Below are 19,801 nucleotides of genomic sequence, written 5' to 3'. Positions count from 1 at the left end.
ATTACGAGTGTGTTGGTGTTTGCAGCTTTCCACATTTTTCTTTTATTAATCTGCCGCTCAAGTCATAACGAGAGTAGGCATGAGTGGAACATTGTGTTCTCTTGAATGGGGACTCTTGTTATGAAAAAGAAAAGAAAGGGAAAAAAACCCCCGCCTGTACCTTACTTTGCAAATTCATCATAATGGTTTGTTCCAAGTGGGTTGTTACTGTGAACACAATTGTATTATTCAATAAACTCCGGTGAAGAAATCAAAGGAGAAGGTGTCAAATTTGTGCCCAGAAAAAAACGAGACTGACACTTTTTTTTTCTTTACATTGATCCTCACTTGGTTTCCATAAAATGAAGGATTGGTTCAAAAAATCTGCTTTGCTGGCTTATGTCTGTCCGTCTCCTGGTTAGCATTAAAGTGCAGGAGGATCTGACTTCAAGCAGACATTGATTCATTTTTGGTATTACAGGAAACCCCGTCACATCTGATAGATGCCAGAGCAGGCTCCCAGTGTCATGGTTACTGCTCTACTCCTTTGTTCAAATTTAATCAACCCACCAGAACCACAGAATTCACAATCCAACAAGAATCTGAATGCAATGTTAAATTATACCACATGAAAAAAATATGCGTGCCAGCAATGCACCTCCCGGCCTTATTTAAATGCTAATGAAAGCAGACCTACCTGCACTGATGCAGCAGTCTCCCTGCTCGCCCCCTCATTAGGCGTGAGAGGTGAGCGGAGACAGGCAAGTAGGGCTTATTTACAAATACTAGCAGGGGTCTGGCCCCCAAGCTGCTGGGTCAGTGACGGAAGGAAGAACGACAACCTGAAAGGGGGTGTGTCTCATCACCTCCGTCCTGACATCTCAAGGCCTGCTTTAATATGCGCCCACCACAGCTCTTTACCACAGAAGCCAGAGGCAGAAAATTACCATAAAGCAAATTTACTACCAGTGAGAACTCTTCCTGCTGCATTCCAGAACAGCAGCCAGGCTCATTTATATCCATATAACGAGCTCCAAAGCACAGAGTTACCCAGGGAGAAGGAAACGGTGGTGTTAAATAGGAAGAGGACACATCACCACCGACTGGGGTGGGGTGGGGGGGTGGGGTGGGGGTGGGGGGACAAGGAGAGCCGGTGTAACAAAAGCTCAAACACACTACCCCTGTCAAGGGCACATTTATTTTTCCACAACAAAACACACAAACATGCAACAAGGTCATCACAATTCAATAAAGACCAATAGATTAAGAAGCCCTTTATAGTTAAATCAATGTCTCTGTATATCTTGCTTTTAGTTTATCTCAGTTTGTCCACGTGAACCATAACAATATGCAGACGCTGCCTAAGATTAAACAACAAAAACAGTGACTTGGAAAGGTCATTTAAAATGGGCACTTAAATTGAAAAACTTCAGATGTTTTACATGTCGTGGAAAGAGTGGGGAAAGCAGCAAAACGCTATCGTTTCCTCATTTGTGTAAATCAAAGCCAATACAGAGGGAGGGGGGGGGGGGGATAAAAGATAAAAAGGGAAAATCCCTAACTAATAGGAATAACTTTCAGAACCACAGTGCTAACCACCAGAAAACCAGGGTGGGGTTTCTAGAGAAGCTAACATGTTTTCATATGCAAAAAACAAGAAAAACTCTGCACTATCAATACGCTTGCTCACTGTTTGGTTAACATGCACCTCTAAGAAACGTTACGGCATCTTTAAAGGACATGAACCTAAGCTTTGTCTACGAGACTCCCACTTTCACACACGCTCACACGGACGGATACAAACGTACAGCATAGCCACAGAAAAATGGTAAAGTATCACTTAGATAGAGAAGTACAGTTTGCAGTAGACACTACGAGAGTACAACTTCATATATACTTCATACGTTAGGACAAAGTAACTTCATCCCCGATCCCACCTCTAACCTCTAATGGAATAGCATGGGATGAAGAGCAATACAGCAAATGTTACATAATAGTTCTTTTTAGAGACAATCATTGAAAAAAAAGACATCAAAAATATATGTTTTTTTTATACATAGCATGTGAACATCCTTGGATTGCAACCTCTCTGTTTAGAAACGCAGAGGTAGGCGCCCCATAAAGAAAACATCCATTGTCATTTTGAACCAAAAACAATCAACCTTCTTCTTGCTACACGTAAATCATGTATTAGGTTTTAAAAATAGTAAATTGCATAAAAACCACCTCCTTCTTGTTTAACCGGACAAATACCAAAACCTTGATTTATACATCATTCCCACATAGATCTGTACACACCTGAAAAGTCTAAAGGGCCGGGCGTCGTTCACACTACAAGACCGACACGTGGAAAAGGAAAAAGCTGAAGAAGCGAACATTTGGATTTCTCTAGTGAACGAAATTTCACTTCACATGGAAAAGTTCCCTGATAGATCGGTAGCATTCTCTTTTGCTGTCCCATTGTATAAAGGGTGTCACAAATGTGCGAAGGAGAAAAGTTGACGTAGGCCAAAAATGTGAATGTTTTCAGCGCCTGGGTCAAAAATCACTCAGAAATACTCTTAATAGTTTGTTTACCATATACCATACCACAAACACAGAGCTGTGGCTAAAACAGCCTGAAAACAAATATACAGGTTTAAAGTATTTAAACAGATATTAATACTTAAATCTGCAACAACTGGCTTATTTGGTCTTAAGGACAGTGATTCGCTCACGATTCATTTAGAGTCATGATCCTGTCCACCTGATGAATGAAAAGTCCGAGCACTTTAGCTGCTAAATGCTCCACAGTGATCACAAGCGAGTTGTAGCATCTGCCATTCTTTGGGTTTTAAGAGCTTACTGTAGCTAAAAGCTACACAATGACAGCTTGTTTTACACAGGAGCAGTTTTCAGCAGGCTGATTCACATGCATAATGAAACCTTGTTTTAAAGTAATCCAGCAGTTTCTGTTGGCATCCTGTTGTATGCACACAACCCAGTGGTATTTTAATGCCTTAACCCTTTTTTAAAAAAGCGATTACAGTGATTGTTGTGACCTTGGATAGATTTTAAATCTTTTGTTTGTTGCTCCTGGGCGAAGAAGAGCTCTCTTTGAAGGTTAACAACAGCTGCATTCAAGAAAATTCGTGCCTGAGAAGCAAGAGCCACAAAAGTGTCCTTTTTGAAAAATGGAGACGCTAGCTCACAGACAACACAGGCTCCACTACTCATCTAGTGAAAGTGGACTTTAACAGAATAACAAAAGATATTAAAATATATTCATAAGTTTGGGATAAACAGCTCACACCACTTTGTGTCTTCAGCATTGCCACACTGCAGCAGGGATGTGGCCAGCTGAAATAGGCTCATGGTGTATGCTATATGTAGATGAAACTTTGGGTAGTCCATGGATGCATATGCAATTTTAGTAATGTGTGGCGATATTTATTAAGATTTTTCAAGAAAAAAATTTGAGTAGAAGTTTCATTGAGACTGAATTATGAAGCCGGTCAGTAATCTGTCTTAAATATACTGCTCAAAAAAAGTTAAAGGAACACTTTTCAGAGTACAGAATCAAGTCAGATAAACTTCTGGGATATTGATCCGATCAGTTATGCAGCAGCGGTCGTTATTTTTAACCACGTTTCACCTTTTTGGTGTCAATGAAATTAATAACAGCGGCACTAGAGGGGCAATAATGAGACAAAAAAGCAATACTTTTACAGATAAACATTTTCCCTCATCATCTTTTCTGACAGTTTTTTTTCACTACTTTTCCATTAGGGGTTACATTAACCTGCAGAGGTTGCACAGGTAGTCCAGCTCCTCTGAGGTTGTGCATCAATATGTGCTACTGCCAGAAGGTTTGCTGTGTCTCCCATCACTGGCTCAGGAGTCCAGAAGTTACTCTAGGAGAGTCGGACATGGTCTTGAAGGTCCTTAACCCATGAACAGGACCCGTATCTGCTCGCCTATTCTCACTGCCCAACACTTTGGAGCCCAAATGGCATTTGCCATAGAATGCCAGAACTGGCAGGTCCATGGTGTCTGTAACACTGTTTAGCATCATCAGTTTGGTGTTGTGTCAGTGATGATCTGAGGGACGCACTGACTTCTACAGGTCAGGCAACAACACCCTGACTGCCATCAGGTATCAGCGTGAAATCCCTTGGACCCACTGTCAGACCCTACGCTGGTGCACTGGGTCCTGAGTACTATTTTTAATTTCCCTCAAATGATGTGGCATCCTTTCATTCCTAACACATTATGGAGTCCATATCAGTGTAAACATCCAGCATAACTTTTTTGCCGTTGATATCTGATGTGTTTTCAGTCTTACTTTAATTTTTTTGAGCAGTGCATATTAAATTATATTTAATTTAACCTTAAATATCTTTCCTAATATCTATATGAGATCAAATCATTTGTATGAAAAGAGTTTTATAATTAATCCATGTATCTGGCTTAGACTGCAGTTGCAAACCAAACAGCTGTGATTATTTTAATTGCAGATGTAAATGGAGTCCTGACAAACACACTGGGTATGCATATGCATGTGCAAATTCTCTTTACCAACACAGTGGCTGCGACTGAGGCATCACTGACATTTAAATGTATATTTCCACACTGCTGTGCTTTGATGCGAGAGTTAGAAGTAGCACTTTTCCACTGATGTGGTGCTAGCGCTTGATGCAGAAAGCTTTTTCATGTTTCTCTCATAATAAAATGGGACTGGTACTGGAGGCAAAAATCAGGCACTGCCTCGCCACAACAAAATAGCTGTCAGTGGCAACGGGAGGCTCCACAGCAAGAAATTCACGGATGATTTGCAGATGTAGCCCGCAGATCCTGTCGGCTGTGATTTCCTCTTTTTCTGCCGCGCAACAGTATATAATGCAAAACTAGTTCTGAACTAGTACTGACATGGCACTGCAGGAGGGAGGGGAAGAATTTAAAGTGACAAACTCTGTGTATTCTTGTGTTTGTGACTCACGCCTAACTAAGAGAAACCTCACCTGCTTAAACAAACTCTTAAGAATATTTTGTGATTGGATCTTGAACCCAGGCTGTTTTCACCTTCAGCTTTAACAAAAAATGGCTGACAACATCTGTTCCCACGGAACGTAAAAAAAAGGCCAACATGGGCCATCTTCATGCCGCTAAAGCTGCCCCAGCAATAATAAAGACACATTTACTGTATTTATTTGTGTCCCACGGGGATCAACTACACAAGGTCTACATTAAGGTCATGACAGCAGAATACGCTAAGACTACTTGCAATATAAGACGTCCATAACAAGTCATACATGTTTCAGTCCCTGACATCCTGACAAATTTTTTTGCCAGATTTTATGTGACTCATGTTCATGTGCCTGTGTACAGATATGTGGGACAATCTGTATATTTTCTATATAGAAGAGTATAAAAATAAATTAAACTTACACCATTGACTCAAATTGAGTTTAAATTTAAAGGTATATCACATCTGCAAATATATTTTATATATTCATATATATATAGTTAAAGCATCGCAAGCCAGTTTATAAACATCAACTTAAAAAAAGATTAAGTTGCAATTTAAGACATTTTTCTAAAAACCAAATGACTTAATCAACAAAAATGTTGCCTCAAAGTGCTATGGAAGACTATGATTAACCCCAAAATCAAGCCCGCTGCTGGGTGACCCCTTAATAAACCTGACACCAACGCTCCCGCTCATTAAAATTGATCAGACATATTTATGGAGAATTATGCAGCTCTGGGTTATAATTTATCGCAGAGTAAATAAACATCACAAGATCTCCACCGAGGACCTTCGAAAAGTCTTTATCTCGCGGGCACTAAGTCTAAAGGGGGAGGGGGGGGAAGGGGGGGGGGGGCGTAGGAAAAAATAGTCCCCAGCCAACAACACACTCGACCAACATTTGCATGGTTTGTAGAACGAGTGCTCCACAGCTGAGGAGGAGGCGGAAAGCGGGGGTGAACAGATACATCGGGAAGCGCCCCAAAGACTCCAAAGTGAGCTCACGAAGGCGACGAGATGCTGCTCGTTTCCGAGGCTCAGCTGCTCACTGTGCGGGCACTTGAGCCAAGTACAACGCCAACAAACGGCAAACAAGCTCACAAGAGACTGCAGGCGAGCGGAGGAGCTCCCCCGAAAATGGATCTCTAAGGGAAAGCTGTTGGTGTTTGAAAGACAGAGGAACGTCCATCTGTGTGTTCAGCTTCTGTCCTCAAGGACTTAAAGCCAGCTTATTAATGCCTCCGAGCACACGATTGCACGCTCATCCCTTGTGTACGGTCAGCATGATGGATTGTGCCAGCGCCTGGGTTCGCTCCAACAGGAATAATAATAATGCAGCCTTTTTATTCACAGAGGTCATCGTCATCAGTGTGTCAACTAAACAAATGAGTTAAACCTTGGAGCAGAGCTTGTTTCATCTTATTTTATGTCTCCTCTCACAGAATGTCCACAAGGTTAACCATACAACACACAATTGTTACCAAACACCAATAATCTTCTAAATCTTAAGCTCTCTGGAATCTACTTCATGCACTACAGAACATACTTCCGTACGTAGAAAATAAAATACACTGACCTATCAGAAGTGGAAAATATCAGATTAACCATAAATGACATCACTCCGGAGCCATGACCTGATTTTTCAAAAATGCACAACCAACGTTTGTAATGAATTCACTAAAAAAGTAAACTTGGGGGGAGGGAAATAGTTAATTTGGATTTCTTTGCGATTTTCTTAAATCTTCATAATACCAAGCAACAGCTGATCCGCTGACAGCTCACCCTGTCGCGTGTGTTTGCCTGACTTTCATTATGTTAGTCGGGGCCATGCATTCTGGAGTTCAGCGTTTTACAGATGTGCCTGTGTACAGTTATTAGCCCCTTGTCATTTTTCTTTGAGTGCCAAAGAACAGCATCAGTTTGACTTGAAAAAGGGATAAATACCTTTCACCTCAAGGTCCCAACATTCAGACAAGAATCTCTTTGCATCATTTACACTTTGAGAGACTTTGCCAACAGACAAAACTTGCTCAAGGCATGGATCTAGAGACAGCAGGGGGAGGGAGATTGCCTGGGTTACACAAACCAAAAGCCACCCTTTCTGCAGGATATTTTTGTTTGTGGGGAGTAAAGTGTTGTCGGCCGCATGTTGCCCGTCGTGCAGTGTCCCCGCTCTCTGGGAGATGGCGGGGCATGGGGGGTTTTGTTTCAGTGTACCAGTTCTGCTGGCCATCAGTCCTTTAGATTGTCCTCGCCAATCCCCTGGGCCGACAGCTCTGCCAAGACGTTGTCCAAGTAGTTGGGGTCGGGGTAGCCGTGACCGGTCAGGTTAGAGCCAAATTCTGTCTTGTGATGAATCTCGTTCCACACCACGGTGTCCGATTCGCCCGTGGTGCTGGATGTGCCAATGGTGAAGATGAGGCGTCGGTCCCAGGCCATGATCAGCAGCTTCAAGACCTGATGAGACAAGAACGAGAGGATGGTTTGTGACGGCGCTTCCACAAAAGGAAGCCCGGTGTTTCCGTCTGGGAGCTGCGTCGCAGCTTACCTTCCTGCCTTTCTCACTGTCGGGGAGGTAGCAGTGTCGAGGGAACCCTCTGGCACTGAACTTCTTCCCAGGGTTGGGGTGCTCATTGGTCTGGTGAAAATGTCAAGAAGAAAAAACAAAAGTTACAACGCCTTCACTTGCAATTATGACTTAATTGTGTGGGAAATGTCAACAGCACCCACAGGACAAGCTTTACTGCTCACATCGCTTAAACGAGGCTTTTGTAAAATAATCAGCTGGGAACTATGTTACTTTCAATATGCAGTAATATGTTCAGTCTCTGTCAAAATAAAGTGCTTTGAAACCACTAGCATGAAATAAAAATCTTGTAGCTCATCAAAGCCAGGGTCCCACCAATTCCCTCAACCTTATCAATAAAAATACGTCACACAGTTAAAGCAGCCTTGTTATAACAAATTTCTCTTGTTTTTTGTCCATTTTCCTATTTCATTTTCCTTTTTTATGTTTACATTTTGGTAATATTCCCAGGCTTTGGTTGCTGTAACAACACATTTGCCTTTCCCGGTCTTTTGTGTGTTCTTTGTGCTTCTATTAAGCACACGTCTTGGACAGGTTATAAGGCCCCTTTTCACTGTACCACTAATATAATACCACCTAAAAATAAAGCTGCAAGAAGCTTTGATGGAATCAGGTAGTTCAGCAGGGCACAGTCGCCATGGCAACTTGATCAGATCATGCTAAAAGCTGGCTGTAAGCAATAACAGGAAAAAAGTTCTGTGCTGCCCTCTCATGACTCATTTTTTGACAGTCTTTGGAAAGAAGTGCCGAGATGGTTAGAAAAAAAACAGGTGTGGCCAAAAGATGAAGAAACTTTTTAAATAAAATTAGATAAAGCAGAAACTGATATCACGAGACTCTTTAAACTCAGCTCGTTTCAGTGACTCCAGAGGTATGCTATTTTCGAAAATCAGGCATACGGTTCAAAAGTTACATCAGAGGTGATCCAGAGAGAGTCATTCCACTTTTGATTAATCCCAGCGCACCGAAAATAGCTGTAATTCCCCCAAAAGGGGGAGTGCAATGTGGCCTCCAATGAATGGGAGTGACTGATTTATGCCTGCATCTAGAAATAGAAATTATATTTTAGCTTTTGCAAGTAAAATATTGATTATATCATCACACTGAAATGAGACTAATATCCTGTTTTTTCTCACAACGAAGCCAATTTTAACCATAAATCTATCTTCCTGCTAACGTGTGCTGCCTAAAAGTGGGCAGATCGGTCCAAATACAGCATCGATAGCAGTATCAGGTTGATACTACCACGATGTGATCAATACGTGGTTCCTATCCTCTAAGGAACCACGTAGTCCACTGGATTGTTCATGTTTTTTTTGGAAATGACAAAAATGACCTCAGACATGCATTATAAAACATGTCTGAACCTCTTTGTGTTTGTGGTGACTGTCATGTTTATTTTATGTATAGCCTATAGCAAATGTAAGCAACAGAAGCTGACCCAAAGTGCTTTAGAGACACGCACGTTTACATTCCAGGTCTCCAACAAATCCCAGTTTCAAAATACATGAAAAGCTGAAAGATGTGTTTTTAAAAATCACAATAATTTTTAATTACACATTAAAATGTGTTCATAATTTGTAAATTGATGATTCATCTTATAAGTCATGGCACACTGCTCTCATAGCCTTTATAGGTTAAAAGTATCAGTATTTGACTTTATTTACTTTACATTGGTTCGAGTATTGTACCAATGTAAAGTACACGGCACTAATACTAACTGATCACGGATGAGTATACTTCTTAATGTTCATTAAAGACCAAAACAAATAGGTTTCAGCTACAAGCCATCATTAGTCCAGGTGGACTAATGATAAAGTGATATGTCATCAGTCACAGTTAAACATAAACGACACAAATACATAAACATAAACTATCAATACCATGACACTGATTACATGTGTATTATGTAAATCTGCAGGAATATTGCACCATCTACTGCACTTGCTGGATGAAATAGCCCTGTTGGGCCTACAAATGAGATGAACCCCAAGTACTTAAATGAAATAGCGTCACACAAAGTATGTTAAAAGGAGGGTGCTAGTGTTGTTATGTGTTTTCCTGGAATTACAAAAAGCAGCTCAATGCTAATCCTTAATTTGAACCTTTAGCGTTTTCAATTTATAGAACACAAAGCCAGTATTCTCGTCTCTGTAACAAATGTAGGTTTCGAGTTTGTCTTTAAGGAGATCACACACGATGGCAGTTGAAATAAAATGTCATTGGGCTTCTTTCAACTTTCTTCTTGAAGTTGCTTTTATGTTCGAAGAGGCTGATCTTTAAATCTCATTTAGTTTTCTTCACATATACATCGGCAGTGTAGTGTGGGCTTTTCAACCAGTGGATGGCATTCTTGGTTTTAACAAGAAAATCTGTTTGATTTTGAACTTTTTTCTAGTGTGGGATGCAGAAATGTGTCCTTTTGATCATAGCGCTACTTGCTACTTGTGATGATCAAACACTGGGAAGAAGATCAATATTTAAAAATGTTATTGTTTTTCTCAAACTGTTCTGATGTTCACAAACATTAAGACATCTATTCATCAGCGAGTGCTGGGTTTATGGGAGGACAATCCCCTCATCAGCACCTATTACTAAAAGGTAACTACAAAAAGTATTAGCATGGCAGACTCCAACCAGGCAGCTAGAAACTCTCTGCCGCTCCTCTATTTGTGCATGAAATCAAAATAGTTCATGCCATAAAGTGGCTTGTGGTGCAATCAAAATTCAATTCAAATCTAAAAACTGAACATTAACATTAACTACAACTACACAAAAAAGAAAAAAAAATCAACACCACCAACAACAGAAATGACATTTCTCCATTCATTCTGTACTATCTTGTAGGTGCCCTCGTGACACCAAAAGCTCAGAAGGTTAGAGCGTTAGATTCTCGACCATTTAGAACTTCCTCTGATGATCTTTGTAAACCACATTGAGTCTCTCTCCTGTCTCCTGTCTCCTTCCCCTAACCCCGCCTCCCACTATAGCAGATGGCACCCCTCCCTAAGCCTGGTTCTGCTGGAGGTTACTTCCTGTTAAAGGGGAGTTTTTCTTTCCTACTGTCACCAAGCGCTGTGTGATTGTTGGGGTTTTCTCTGTATTACTTTGGGGTCTTTATCTTACAATATAAAGCACCTTGAGGCAACTGTTGTTGTGATTTGGTGCTATGTAAAATAAAACTGAACTGAATTGAAGTGAACACACCACCTACTTTAACCTATTAAAGATGTACAAGTATAAAGCCCATTATAGTGTGCTACTATTTTCATCATACAGTTTTGGGTGCTGGCATAGACTGAAAAGGCAAAAGAAGATGGACAATATGCACAGCGTCACCACTTCCCTACTCACCCAATTATTTTGCTATCGTCCACAGAGTACAGAGTGTAAACCTGACCATCTATGATGATCACTCATGTTGTCTAGAGTGCAGGCTGAACTGCAGGAGGGGAAAAAGACAGACCTACAGTAATGTCCCCTGGCAATAGTGTATTGTGTTGTTATGCTGATCTGAGTGGTCAGATGACCCCCAGCGCTATCCCTGGGGGCTCTATGCCTTCTCCGCTGGTGGAAAAAGGTCAGCTTATTGACTCAATTTGAGCTCATCTCAGGAGTCAGGAGAAAATACCAGCCAAAATACCACCAGCTCAGACCCGGTGAAATCCAATTGCAAATCCCAGCTGTTTAATTTTCTTATTAATGTTAATCAGTTTGATGTATAAGCTGAAAGACAAATCAACTAAGGGAAGGCAGACTTGTATGCCTATATTTATAAGGACAAAAAAACATGCATGTTTTCACTCTATATATTTCTTATACAACATAAGCCTTTACCATGAGAGAGAATTACTCTTAGATACTTCTTTGTCTTTGCCCTGAATCACTGCTTAATTCCTAAAAATGCTGTTTCCTCAGGATCCCGACACCTCAGCTTCCTGCGTGAGTAACTCTCCATCCAACTTAAGCAGATAAGCAGTTGTAAAAGGTCACAGATTTAGAGGCAAGAGACAGCGGATCAGGGTAGAAAGGCAGGGTGGTGGATTAGGTGAAGTGAGACGGCTCTCACCTGGATCCCGGCAGGAATATCGTAGACAATGCGGATGGTCTTTGAGTCTGGATAGCCTGGCAAGCAGTGTGGTATGACGTGGTACTCCATCTTCCCGGGGGGCTGCGTGCCTGTTTTCTCCCCATAGATGGTTTTGCACGTTGGGCACTGAAGACTGCCATCCTGCTTTGGAGAAAAATAATGATTTGACGTTAATGACGCAATAAAATTAAACCACTTTGTTTCCAAAACCCCAAATTAAATGGATGATTTGCAATTTCTTTTTTCAGCCTAGAGACAATATATCAAATATTGAGACTGAAAAATGCCTTTTATTTGTTTCTGCTCATTTTAAATTTCAAATAGAATGATTCCAAACAGCAGATAGACGATGTTAGGAACTAACTGGTAAATATATTTTAATATTTAGTGGATAAAAAAACATATTTTTCTCAGGAGTTGTTAGTCTTTATCCCCAAGTAGAGCTGGGAAAAAATACACCACTGCAGTTCTTTCTGGAGCCACAGTAGGATTTACACATCTATTATAATGTAGTACAGCAATATCACCTATCGCAGCTTAAAGAAAAATCTAAATTCAAAGAGGGGAATTTTAAAAACTGGACAAATAAAAAGTAGAATCATCTGCATAGATTGTTACAGTAAAATGTAAATAAGAAGTTTGTTGTTTTTGTTACTTTTGTAATTCACACTTTTATTTAAAGGGGAAAAATGGTGTGATCACATTACACCCATATTGGCTTCCTTAGACTGGCTTTACTTCCATTTCAGGATCCAGTTTAAACGTTTATTCCTTCTTTTTAAACCTCATGGTTTGTCACCCTGTTACTTAACAGAACTTTGGAAACCCTAGACTCTTAGCTGAGCACGGACATCTACGAACGACCTGCTCTTGGAAATTCCCAGATCAAGGATTTAAATTAGAGGTGATTGAGACTTTTCAGTGGTGGCTCCCAATCTTCTAAAGACCCATTTGTTCTTGCTTTCACGTCTAGTTGAGCAGAGTTCCCTGGCTTTATTGTGCAAAAACAGACTTATTTACTTTGTTTTATTACATTTCTGTTGTATATTTATTGTTCATTTAGTGATCCTTGTGTATAGTGTGTATTTTGTACAAACTGTACAGCATTTTGGTGAACTGAGGTATTTTAAATGCACAATAGAAACTTTGATTTGTCTTGATTTTTTTGTTCTGGAGCACCAACAGTGCAGCATGGTGTTCTTTTGTTTGCAGTTGCAAGCAGTGAATCTGAATTTCCTGCAAGCAAACATCAGTGTCCAAAGTAATTTTACAAAATACTGTGCTGTCAAGACTGATCAGATGAGGCTATATAAGCTTTCCATCTGTTAGCAGCAATATCGAGGGCCATCATCTGCCAGTGCCGTGCAACCCCGTCGAGCTGTAAGACATCGCGAGTTTAGAATTTGAGCCTAGCGTGACATCATAACAGCGTCTGGCTCGCAAGCTTTTACCCACCTTATTGCCATTGTTGTACATGGCCACCAGGCATAGCAGATGGTACATGTGCCCACACTTGCCAAGTTTGCCCACCAGCTCTGGCTTGATGCCTTTGTGCTGCAGGACGCCTTCATAGCCGGATGACATGACCAGCCTCTCCATGCAGATGGTACAGTCCTGGAATAGCGGGCCAAAATACTTGAGCTGCCATTTGACATGTACATGACTGTACTCATGAAGCAACTTAAATCCTGAATATGCGCACCGATGGGTTTTATTCTCACCTCATCTGGCACCACTTTAATCTTCTCAGTGTATCGTCGCACCACATCTTCTGGGTTTTTCCCTTTTAAAAATAAGTCACAAAAGTCATGAGAACAAGCCACAGGTAAGTGTGAGTAAAGAGAAAATTGACTATTCAAAAACAAGAGAATAACATCAGATCAGTCTCAGAGACTACTCTGCCCCATGTGCCTTTCTTTTCTTTCTTTTTTTTTTACCAATAAAAGAAAGTGTGCACGTGGAAACAGTACACATGTTAGTGATGTTCAAGAGGAGGTCACCTTGAAGCTGCCACATAACACTGGCAACCCCACACTCTCATAATCCCTGTGTGCAACCAGGCTGGTATGGCTGAGAGCACACCCACAGCTTACATCCCTAATACGCTTACAGGCAACCTTTTTTCCCCCCCGAGCTTTTGTTTGTTCATTTGAGGGAGAGCCAGTGAACACAGGCAGAGAGTAGTGAGGGAAGGAGACAGCTTTTGTCCCCCCCAAATCCTCAGGTATAAAGGGTATGCAGGAGGTAGAAATGTGTGAAGAGAAGGAGAGGTGAAAACAGAAAAAAGGAGGAGAAAGACAGAGAAAAAGTTAATAAATTAATTAAGAATAATTTTACTCTGTTGTTATTTGACAGCTTCATTCACTTCTCTGATTGTTCTGGGTGCAGAAAGCAGAGCAATAGAAATCAAATCAGACACAAACACATAGGTTGCATATTTGTCTGTTACCTGAAGTAACATTTGAAAGGTCAATAATTTCTAATTACTACAGCAGAAGATTTTATTTTATTTTATTTTATTAGTTTTGCTGTTTTTTGGTAATAGTCAGCCCGTTCTCACTCCCGAGGCCTAACATCCCGACTATTTGTCACATCCCGTGGCGTTCCTGAGGTATGTGAAAGGTGACCTTCCGCGTTCTAATGCTACGCACCAGTTTATGGATGAAATCCAGTTGAATGACAGTCCCGCAGTAATACATGTACCAGCCATGTATTCCAGCCCTAACACTAACCTTATCCCTAACCCTATCCCTAACCTTTGCCAGCACTTTAATGACGTTAAACTGCGTTTTCCAAAGTGATTTAAGTAAAATGAACGAACATGTGAGATTGATTCCAAACAGTTCTCATGTTTCCTCATTTTTCTGATCTTGTCACTTGGGATGTGGTGGGTGTCTGGAAGCGTAATATGTTGACGATTTGTCACCTAGCATCAAATATTACGTTTTGGGAGTGAGAACGTGTTGTAATAGTCTGCAGCATTTGTTGAGGCTAAAATAAATATATGGTCATAAATTTGCAATTTTTAAAGTTTTCGCACAACTTGGCTTGATAGTAATACATTCATATAAAAGATACCTTCTAATAGCATGTTTTAAATTCTAGTTTAAGGCCAAGTGTACTTGCAAAACTAATAACTATATATTTAGTGCTACAGTAGCTAGCTATTACCAGGCAGTCTGGATATATTAGCTGTGTTAGCATTTAGCTTAGCTCTAGGCCTTACCCAAAGGTAGTCTCACATAGCTGTTAGCATAGGCTCTTGTTTTTTGGGGTTTTTTTTGTTTAAAAGCTTGATTTTGGTGAATTTGAATAAGGACCACCGCAAAAAACTGTTGTAACAACAAACCTAATTGGATACTTAAATCACCATCTCTCAACTGAACAAGGAGATTTTAAAGAAGCTAAGAAAAGGCAAATTGTTTAAAGCTAAAGAAGCAGGAAAGAAAAAAAGGCTGTTATCTGGTGACGTTATAAACACAGCGGATGATGTGAGTACCTGACATTTGTTGCACTTGCTTTTGTAAACTTTAATAATTTCTTTTATAATGAAAATAACACTATGCATTGAGGAATGCTTTTGTTGGCGCATGCTGTTCTTACTGATACTGATACCGGCACGTCACAGTTGAAGGAAATTCAAACTGGTGTATCTCTAAACAAAATCTTTGTTCACAATGGTGAGATGCTTGAAGGACTGACTAAGAGGACAAGTGCAGTGCAAGGATAGAAATCCAACAGTCTGACTGTTCAATTAATACAAAAACTCCCCGGGGAGGTCTGTGGTTTCCACTGCTTGCATCGACCAACACTTACTCAGGCCCAGAGTTCTCCAACTATACACCAGATGCCCTTTCGAACCGGCTCAGTGTAACTGTGCCTTTCATTGTGTCTTCATGTATCAATCTGAATGTAGTGTTACATTTATGAAGTTGTTATTTTACTGTATACATATATGAGCTTTTTGAAAGGTACAGGAATGCTTTTCAAACTGACTGTTAGCAAACTTGGGTGAAATCTGAGCCACTGCTAACCTTATGGAACAATTATGGATCCCTCAACAGTTTATTTGGTGGCTTATTTTGCAGTTTCAACACTCAGAAGGCTGAAACATGTCGCAAAGTTTGGCAGAACAAAGATGGTCTGTCAGTGGTTGGCAGATTTCTCTCATCTGTGCATTTCTCATTTCTTCACTTATTATAAAACTACAAACTACAGTGCTGTTGTTCTGAATTCATTCTGTTGTTCGGTCCCGCCGTCTCACCTCTTCTTAGGTGCTTTTTCTTGGTTTTGCGGCGCATGCCGTTGATTCCTGGCACAGGTTTCATGTCGCTCTTGTTGATGGGGGGTGGGTGCAGTATAGGTTTTGGTGCTCGAGTCAGGCAAACGGGCAGACCTGCAGCGCACATCAGGATACCTGTCATACCTGACGCATGGGTAGGGCACACACACAGAAAAATAAACAAACATTACTCATCTCAGCAAAAACGATCATTTATAGCTGATTGCTAAACAGATGCTGCACAGCAGATTTGGTCTAACCTGCTAAGGCTGGGTGCACTGGTCCAGAACCAGTCAAGTTTTTAACTGGGAGTGCAGGAACCCTTTAAGAAAAAAGAAATGAAAAGGCATAAAAATAGTAATATTATAAGTACAGTGTTGTTACAGTCCCTTACTCAAAGGTCTCTACAAAGAGAATTGCTCACATCACACAGACAGATGCTTCTCGCCATGCGGGTCCATTTAATACACAGCTTATAATCTGTAAATGACCCTGCGACTGCTAAAATGGATGGTAAACGGTCCCATTTGTGTACAACTGCTTGTTATGCCACAGCTGAAAAACCTGAAAGCAGCAGACAGTTCTGCTCTGCGTGGCATGAAAAACACTCAAGCTAAAATGTCAAATGTGCTTCACCACAAAGACGAAGACAACTGCAGTAGGATGAGACAACTCGACTTGTGCAAAGCGCTGCCGCAGAGTCTGATTCAGGATGACATTCGGAGAGGTTGAAGTTCATGACAAACACAGACGACAAAGACAGTTGACTTGCTCACTCTTCAAGATCTATGAAGCACAGCGGGCAAAAACAGGGGCATTAATATGAGCGCGCAAATTTCCCCGAGCGAAGCAGAGCACAGGAACACGTTTCCTTTCCCTGGATTAAAAGTACAAAGCCATCAAACTAAGAGTTATTAAAGCTGAGATTACACTGCCCTTTAAAAAACACCTAATAAATAAAATCACACCAAATGTGATGGTGTACTCAAATGTACTCTTAGTGCTGATCCCAAGCCCGGGTAAATGGAAAGATTTTCATTGGGAGCTACGAGGATAGACAGCATTAGAAGTCAGTACATGAGAGGGACAGGTTGGGTCAAGCGATTTGCGTTTAAGTTAAAGAGGCAAGGCAGAGGTGGTTCGGACATGTACAGACGAGCGATGGTGGATGTATTGGACAAAGGACGTATGGAGCTGCCATATTCCAGGCGGAAAAGAGGAAGATCTCAGCAGAGGTTCATGGAAGTAGTGATAGAAGACATGCAGAGGGTTGGTGTTATAGAAGAGGAAACCGGGGATAAAATGGAGGCAGGTTATCCACTATGGCGACTCCTAAAGGAAGCAGCCTGTAAATTTTACTAAATTTGAAAGCAATGGACAGCAGACAATTATAAAAAAACAAACGTAAGCCAGTGTGAGACAATGTGATGAAAACAAGCACTTTACTTTGAAATGGATAGTTTCAAACCACACATTTTTATTCCTGTTAACAGTTTAGACTCCAAACAGGTGGAAAAGAGGACTAAAAAATTCTAATAAAGTTTTATAACCATTTAAATTCCTCTTAAATTGCAAAAATTACACTAGGACACTTGGTTAGGCCTTCATACATATTATTTTACGAAGAAGGAAGCCGTTGTTCATTTTTAGATTTATTGTTTTAATATTATTAGAGTTGATGGTAAGAATGACATTAGAAGAAGAAACCGCGAAGACTAGGTCACAATATGAACTGATGTGAGGATATTTTGAGAATGGTGGCTCCAAGGGAAAATCATATATCATGTCTCCATTGAGACCTCCAGAAATTAATATCATTAATGGGATTCTGGAATAAAATGAAGCTTGTATTTCACCACTTAGGAAATAAAAAAAATATAGGTCTGTACTTTAATGCCCTTTGGCAACAAGTGAAGATAGAGACAAAGTGTTTATATGGAAGAAATCATCTAGAGTAGAAGAACTGTTTAACAGGAAACAAACAAACTTGTGTGACAAGAGCTTGTGCAGACTGATGGACAACCATTACAGGAACATGTTGGTAATTACCAATGCTGTTAACTTAGGCCAGCTGGGGCATCAGCCTTACCCTGTGTGTTGGTCTAATAAATTTCTCAAGCACTACATATTTTGAACAAAGCCAGGGTCTCTCTCTTTTTAGGAAGGTAACCTTAGACACCTGTAATACAGCTCACTGTGGTGGTGCGGTGTAGATAATGGCTCGGCTCTTGGACGTAGAAGTGGGGCAGGTCGGCTGAGGGAGGTGCGCCGGTGGAAAGAGTGGCACACCTGGCCTGCATTCGGTGCGGGCAGACTGCAGCACAGAGTCATTACGCTCCGAAGCCGCACAGTTGTCGGAGGAGTGATTAGTAAAGAAATGTGTGCACTAACTACCTTCAACCCTGTGGTTACTGTGGCAAACCTGCTACACTTCTAAACCAACCCATGTTTCAAATAACGTGGAGTTAAAGGTAGCCATCATCTCCGGATGTTCAATGCTGTGCTCTCACTGAATCACTAGAGTTCTCAGTTTATTGACTACAAACACGTACACACACCTTCACACACACACTCCTGCGCACGTCTCTTTGCTCTTTGTATGAAAGGAGTGAAGTGTCAGACCCTGTAGCTCTAGGCACTGCACAAATCCGCATCAACACAGCGCTTTGATATTAGTGAGGGACTCGGTTCTTACACCAGGGGAAGCCGCTCAATAAGCTGAGTGCAATAACAAAGGGACACGAGGTCTGACTGAAGCCGATGTGTGCCACTGCATTTCTGGGAAGGACTCAAATACGCTGCGTCTCACACCAGCGGGCCAGAAACCGGGATCAGCTTGCTTTTGTTCTGGAGTGTAACAAAAAAATACAGCGATGTGCAGCTCTGATAAATGCCTTATGTCAGAAAGTCAAATTCAGAGGGGGGTGGGAGGTGGGGGATGGGCACGTCAGATTTGATTTTTGTCCAAAAAAAGACACCAGTGAGTGATTTCACACCTTCAGCCACAGAGGAAGAATTAATAGACGAACTCACCTCCTGCAGTCTGCGCGTGTAACAAAAACTAACCAGTCAATACTTCACAGTACACAGCCGCCCTTCACTCAATGAAAGCACCAGTTTGAGTCAAGAGGTCGGCGGTCTATTTTTCTGTGTCTGGAATAAAAAAATGTGTACGAAAGTGTAAAAGTTTATATAAAAAAAACCCAAAAACCAAAAGCAGAACAAAAGTAAAAAGTAATCTAACAAACAAGAAAAATAAATATATTCACTGCCACCCAGTGGGAGAATCCTTCAGATGCCTCCCTTTATGAGTGCATGTTTAATTTAAGCAGTTCACAGAGAGTCCTGTGATCAAACAAATCATTTTCATGAGAAGAAAAAAGGGGGACGACACAACACAAGAGCCCTTAACGCCATCTCATTGTGGACAAACTAAAAGCACACACAGCAGTGGATCTGTACTAGAACAAGACATTAGTTAGTTTCATTTGTACTGCATATAGATTCTAGAGAAGATCTCAAAAAAAGATGGAAACTCCGTGGTACGATAAAATCTACACAAGCCGAAACACAAAACACACAAACATTAGATGCTATTGATAATTCTTATCACCTAACCAGAAAGACACGCACTCCTACACATAGACGCACATCTTGGAGCGCGTTCTTTCCTTCAAATCTCTGATTACACATTAAACTGGCAGCCAGACAACCTGTAGCCAGTGTACAGCTGTGGACATCTGTCTCCTTTTGTACACAATTCTCTTGCCTTTCTTGTTTTTTCATTTAGAAATGGGAACCTCTGAAATCAGTGAACCCTGTGCCTCTGAATCGCGCCTTAAACCACATGACGCT

General features: G+C 40.9%; 1 protein-coding gene across 3 annotated transcripts in view; it reads right to left on the bottom strand.

The window, feature by feature from the left end:
* Positions 1-1,158: 1,158 nt before the first annotated feature.
* The window catches only part of dtx1 (deltex 1, E3 ubiquitin ligase), a 48,113-nt gene continuing 29,470 nt past the window's right edge, over positions 1,159-19,801 (bottom strand). For 2 of the 3 annotated variants that reach the window (XM_023153249.3, XM_004544181.3), the window contains 7 exons: positions 16,207-16,268; positions 15,929-16,090; positions 13,386-13,447; positions 13,120-13,278; positions 11,644-11,808; positions 7,536-7,625; positions 1,159-7,444 (listed from right to left, as the gene is read on the bottom strand). In XM_023153249.3, coding sequence (XP_023009017.1) covers positions 7,220-7,444; positions 7,536-7,625; positions 11,644-11,808; positions 13,120-13,278; positions 13,386-13,447; positions 15,929-16,090; positions 16,207-16,268 — 925 coding nt within the window. In that variant the 3' untranslated portion in view covers positions 1,159-7,219. The remainder of the gene's footprint in view (positions 7,445-7,535; positions 7,626-11,643; positions 11,809-13,119; positions 13,279-13,385; positions 13,448-15,928; positions 16,091-16,206; positions 16,269-19,801) is intronic. The other variant, XM_004544182.3, reaches the window with a different exon arrangement.

The sequence above is a fragment of the Maylandia zebra genome, linkage group LG12 (genome assembly GCF_041146795.1).
Source record: "Maylandia zebra isolate NMK-2024a linkage group LG12, Mzebra_GT3a, whole genome shotgun sequence".
In the NCBI taxonomy this organism is placed as follows: Eukaryota; Metazoa; Chordata; class Actinopteri; order Cichliformes; family Cichlidae; genus Maylandia; species Maylandia zebra.
The sequence above is the reverse complement of the archived record's forward strand: the minus strand, read 5'-3'. Positions and strand labels throughout refer to the sequence as shown.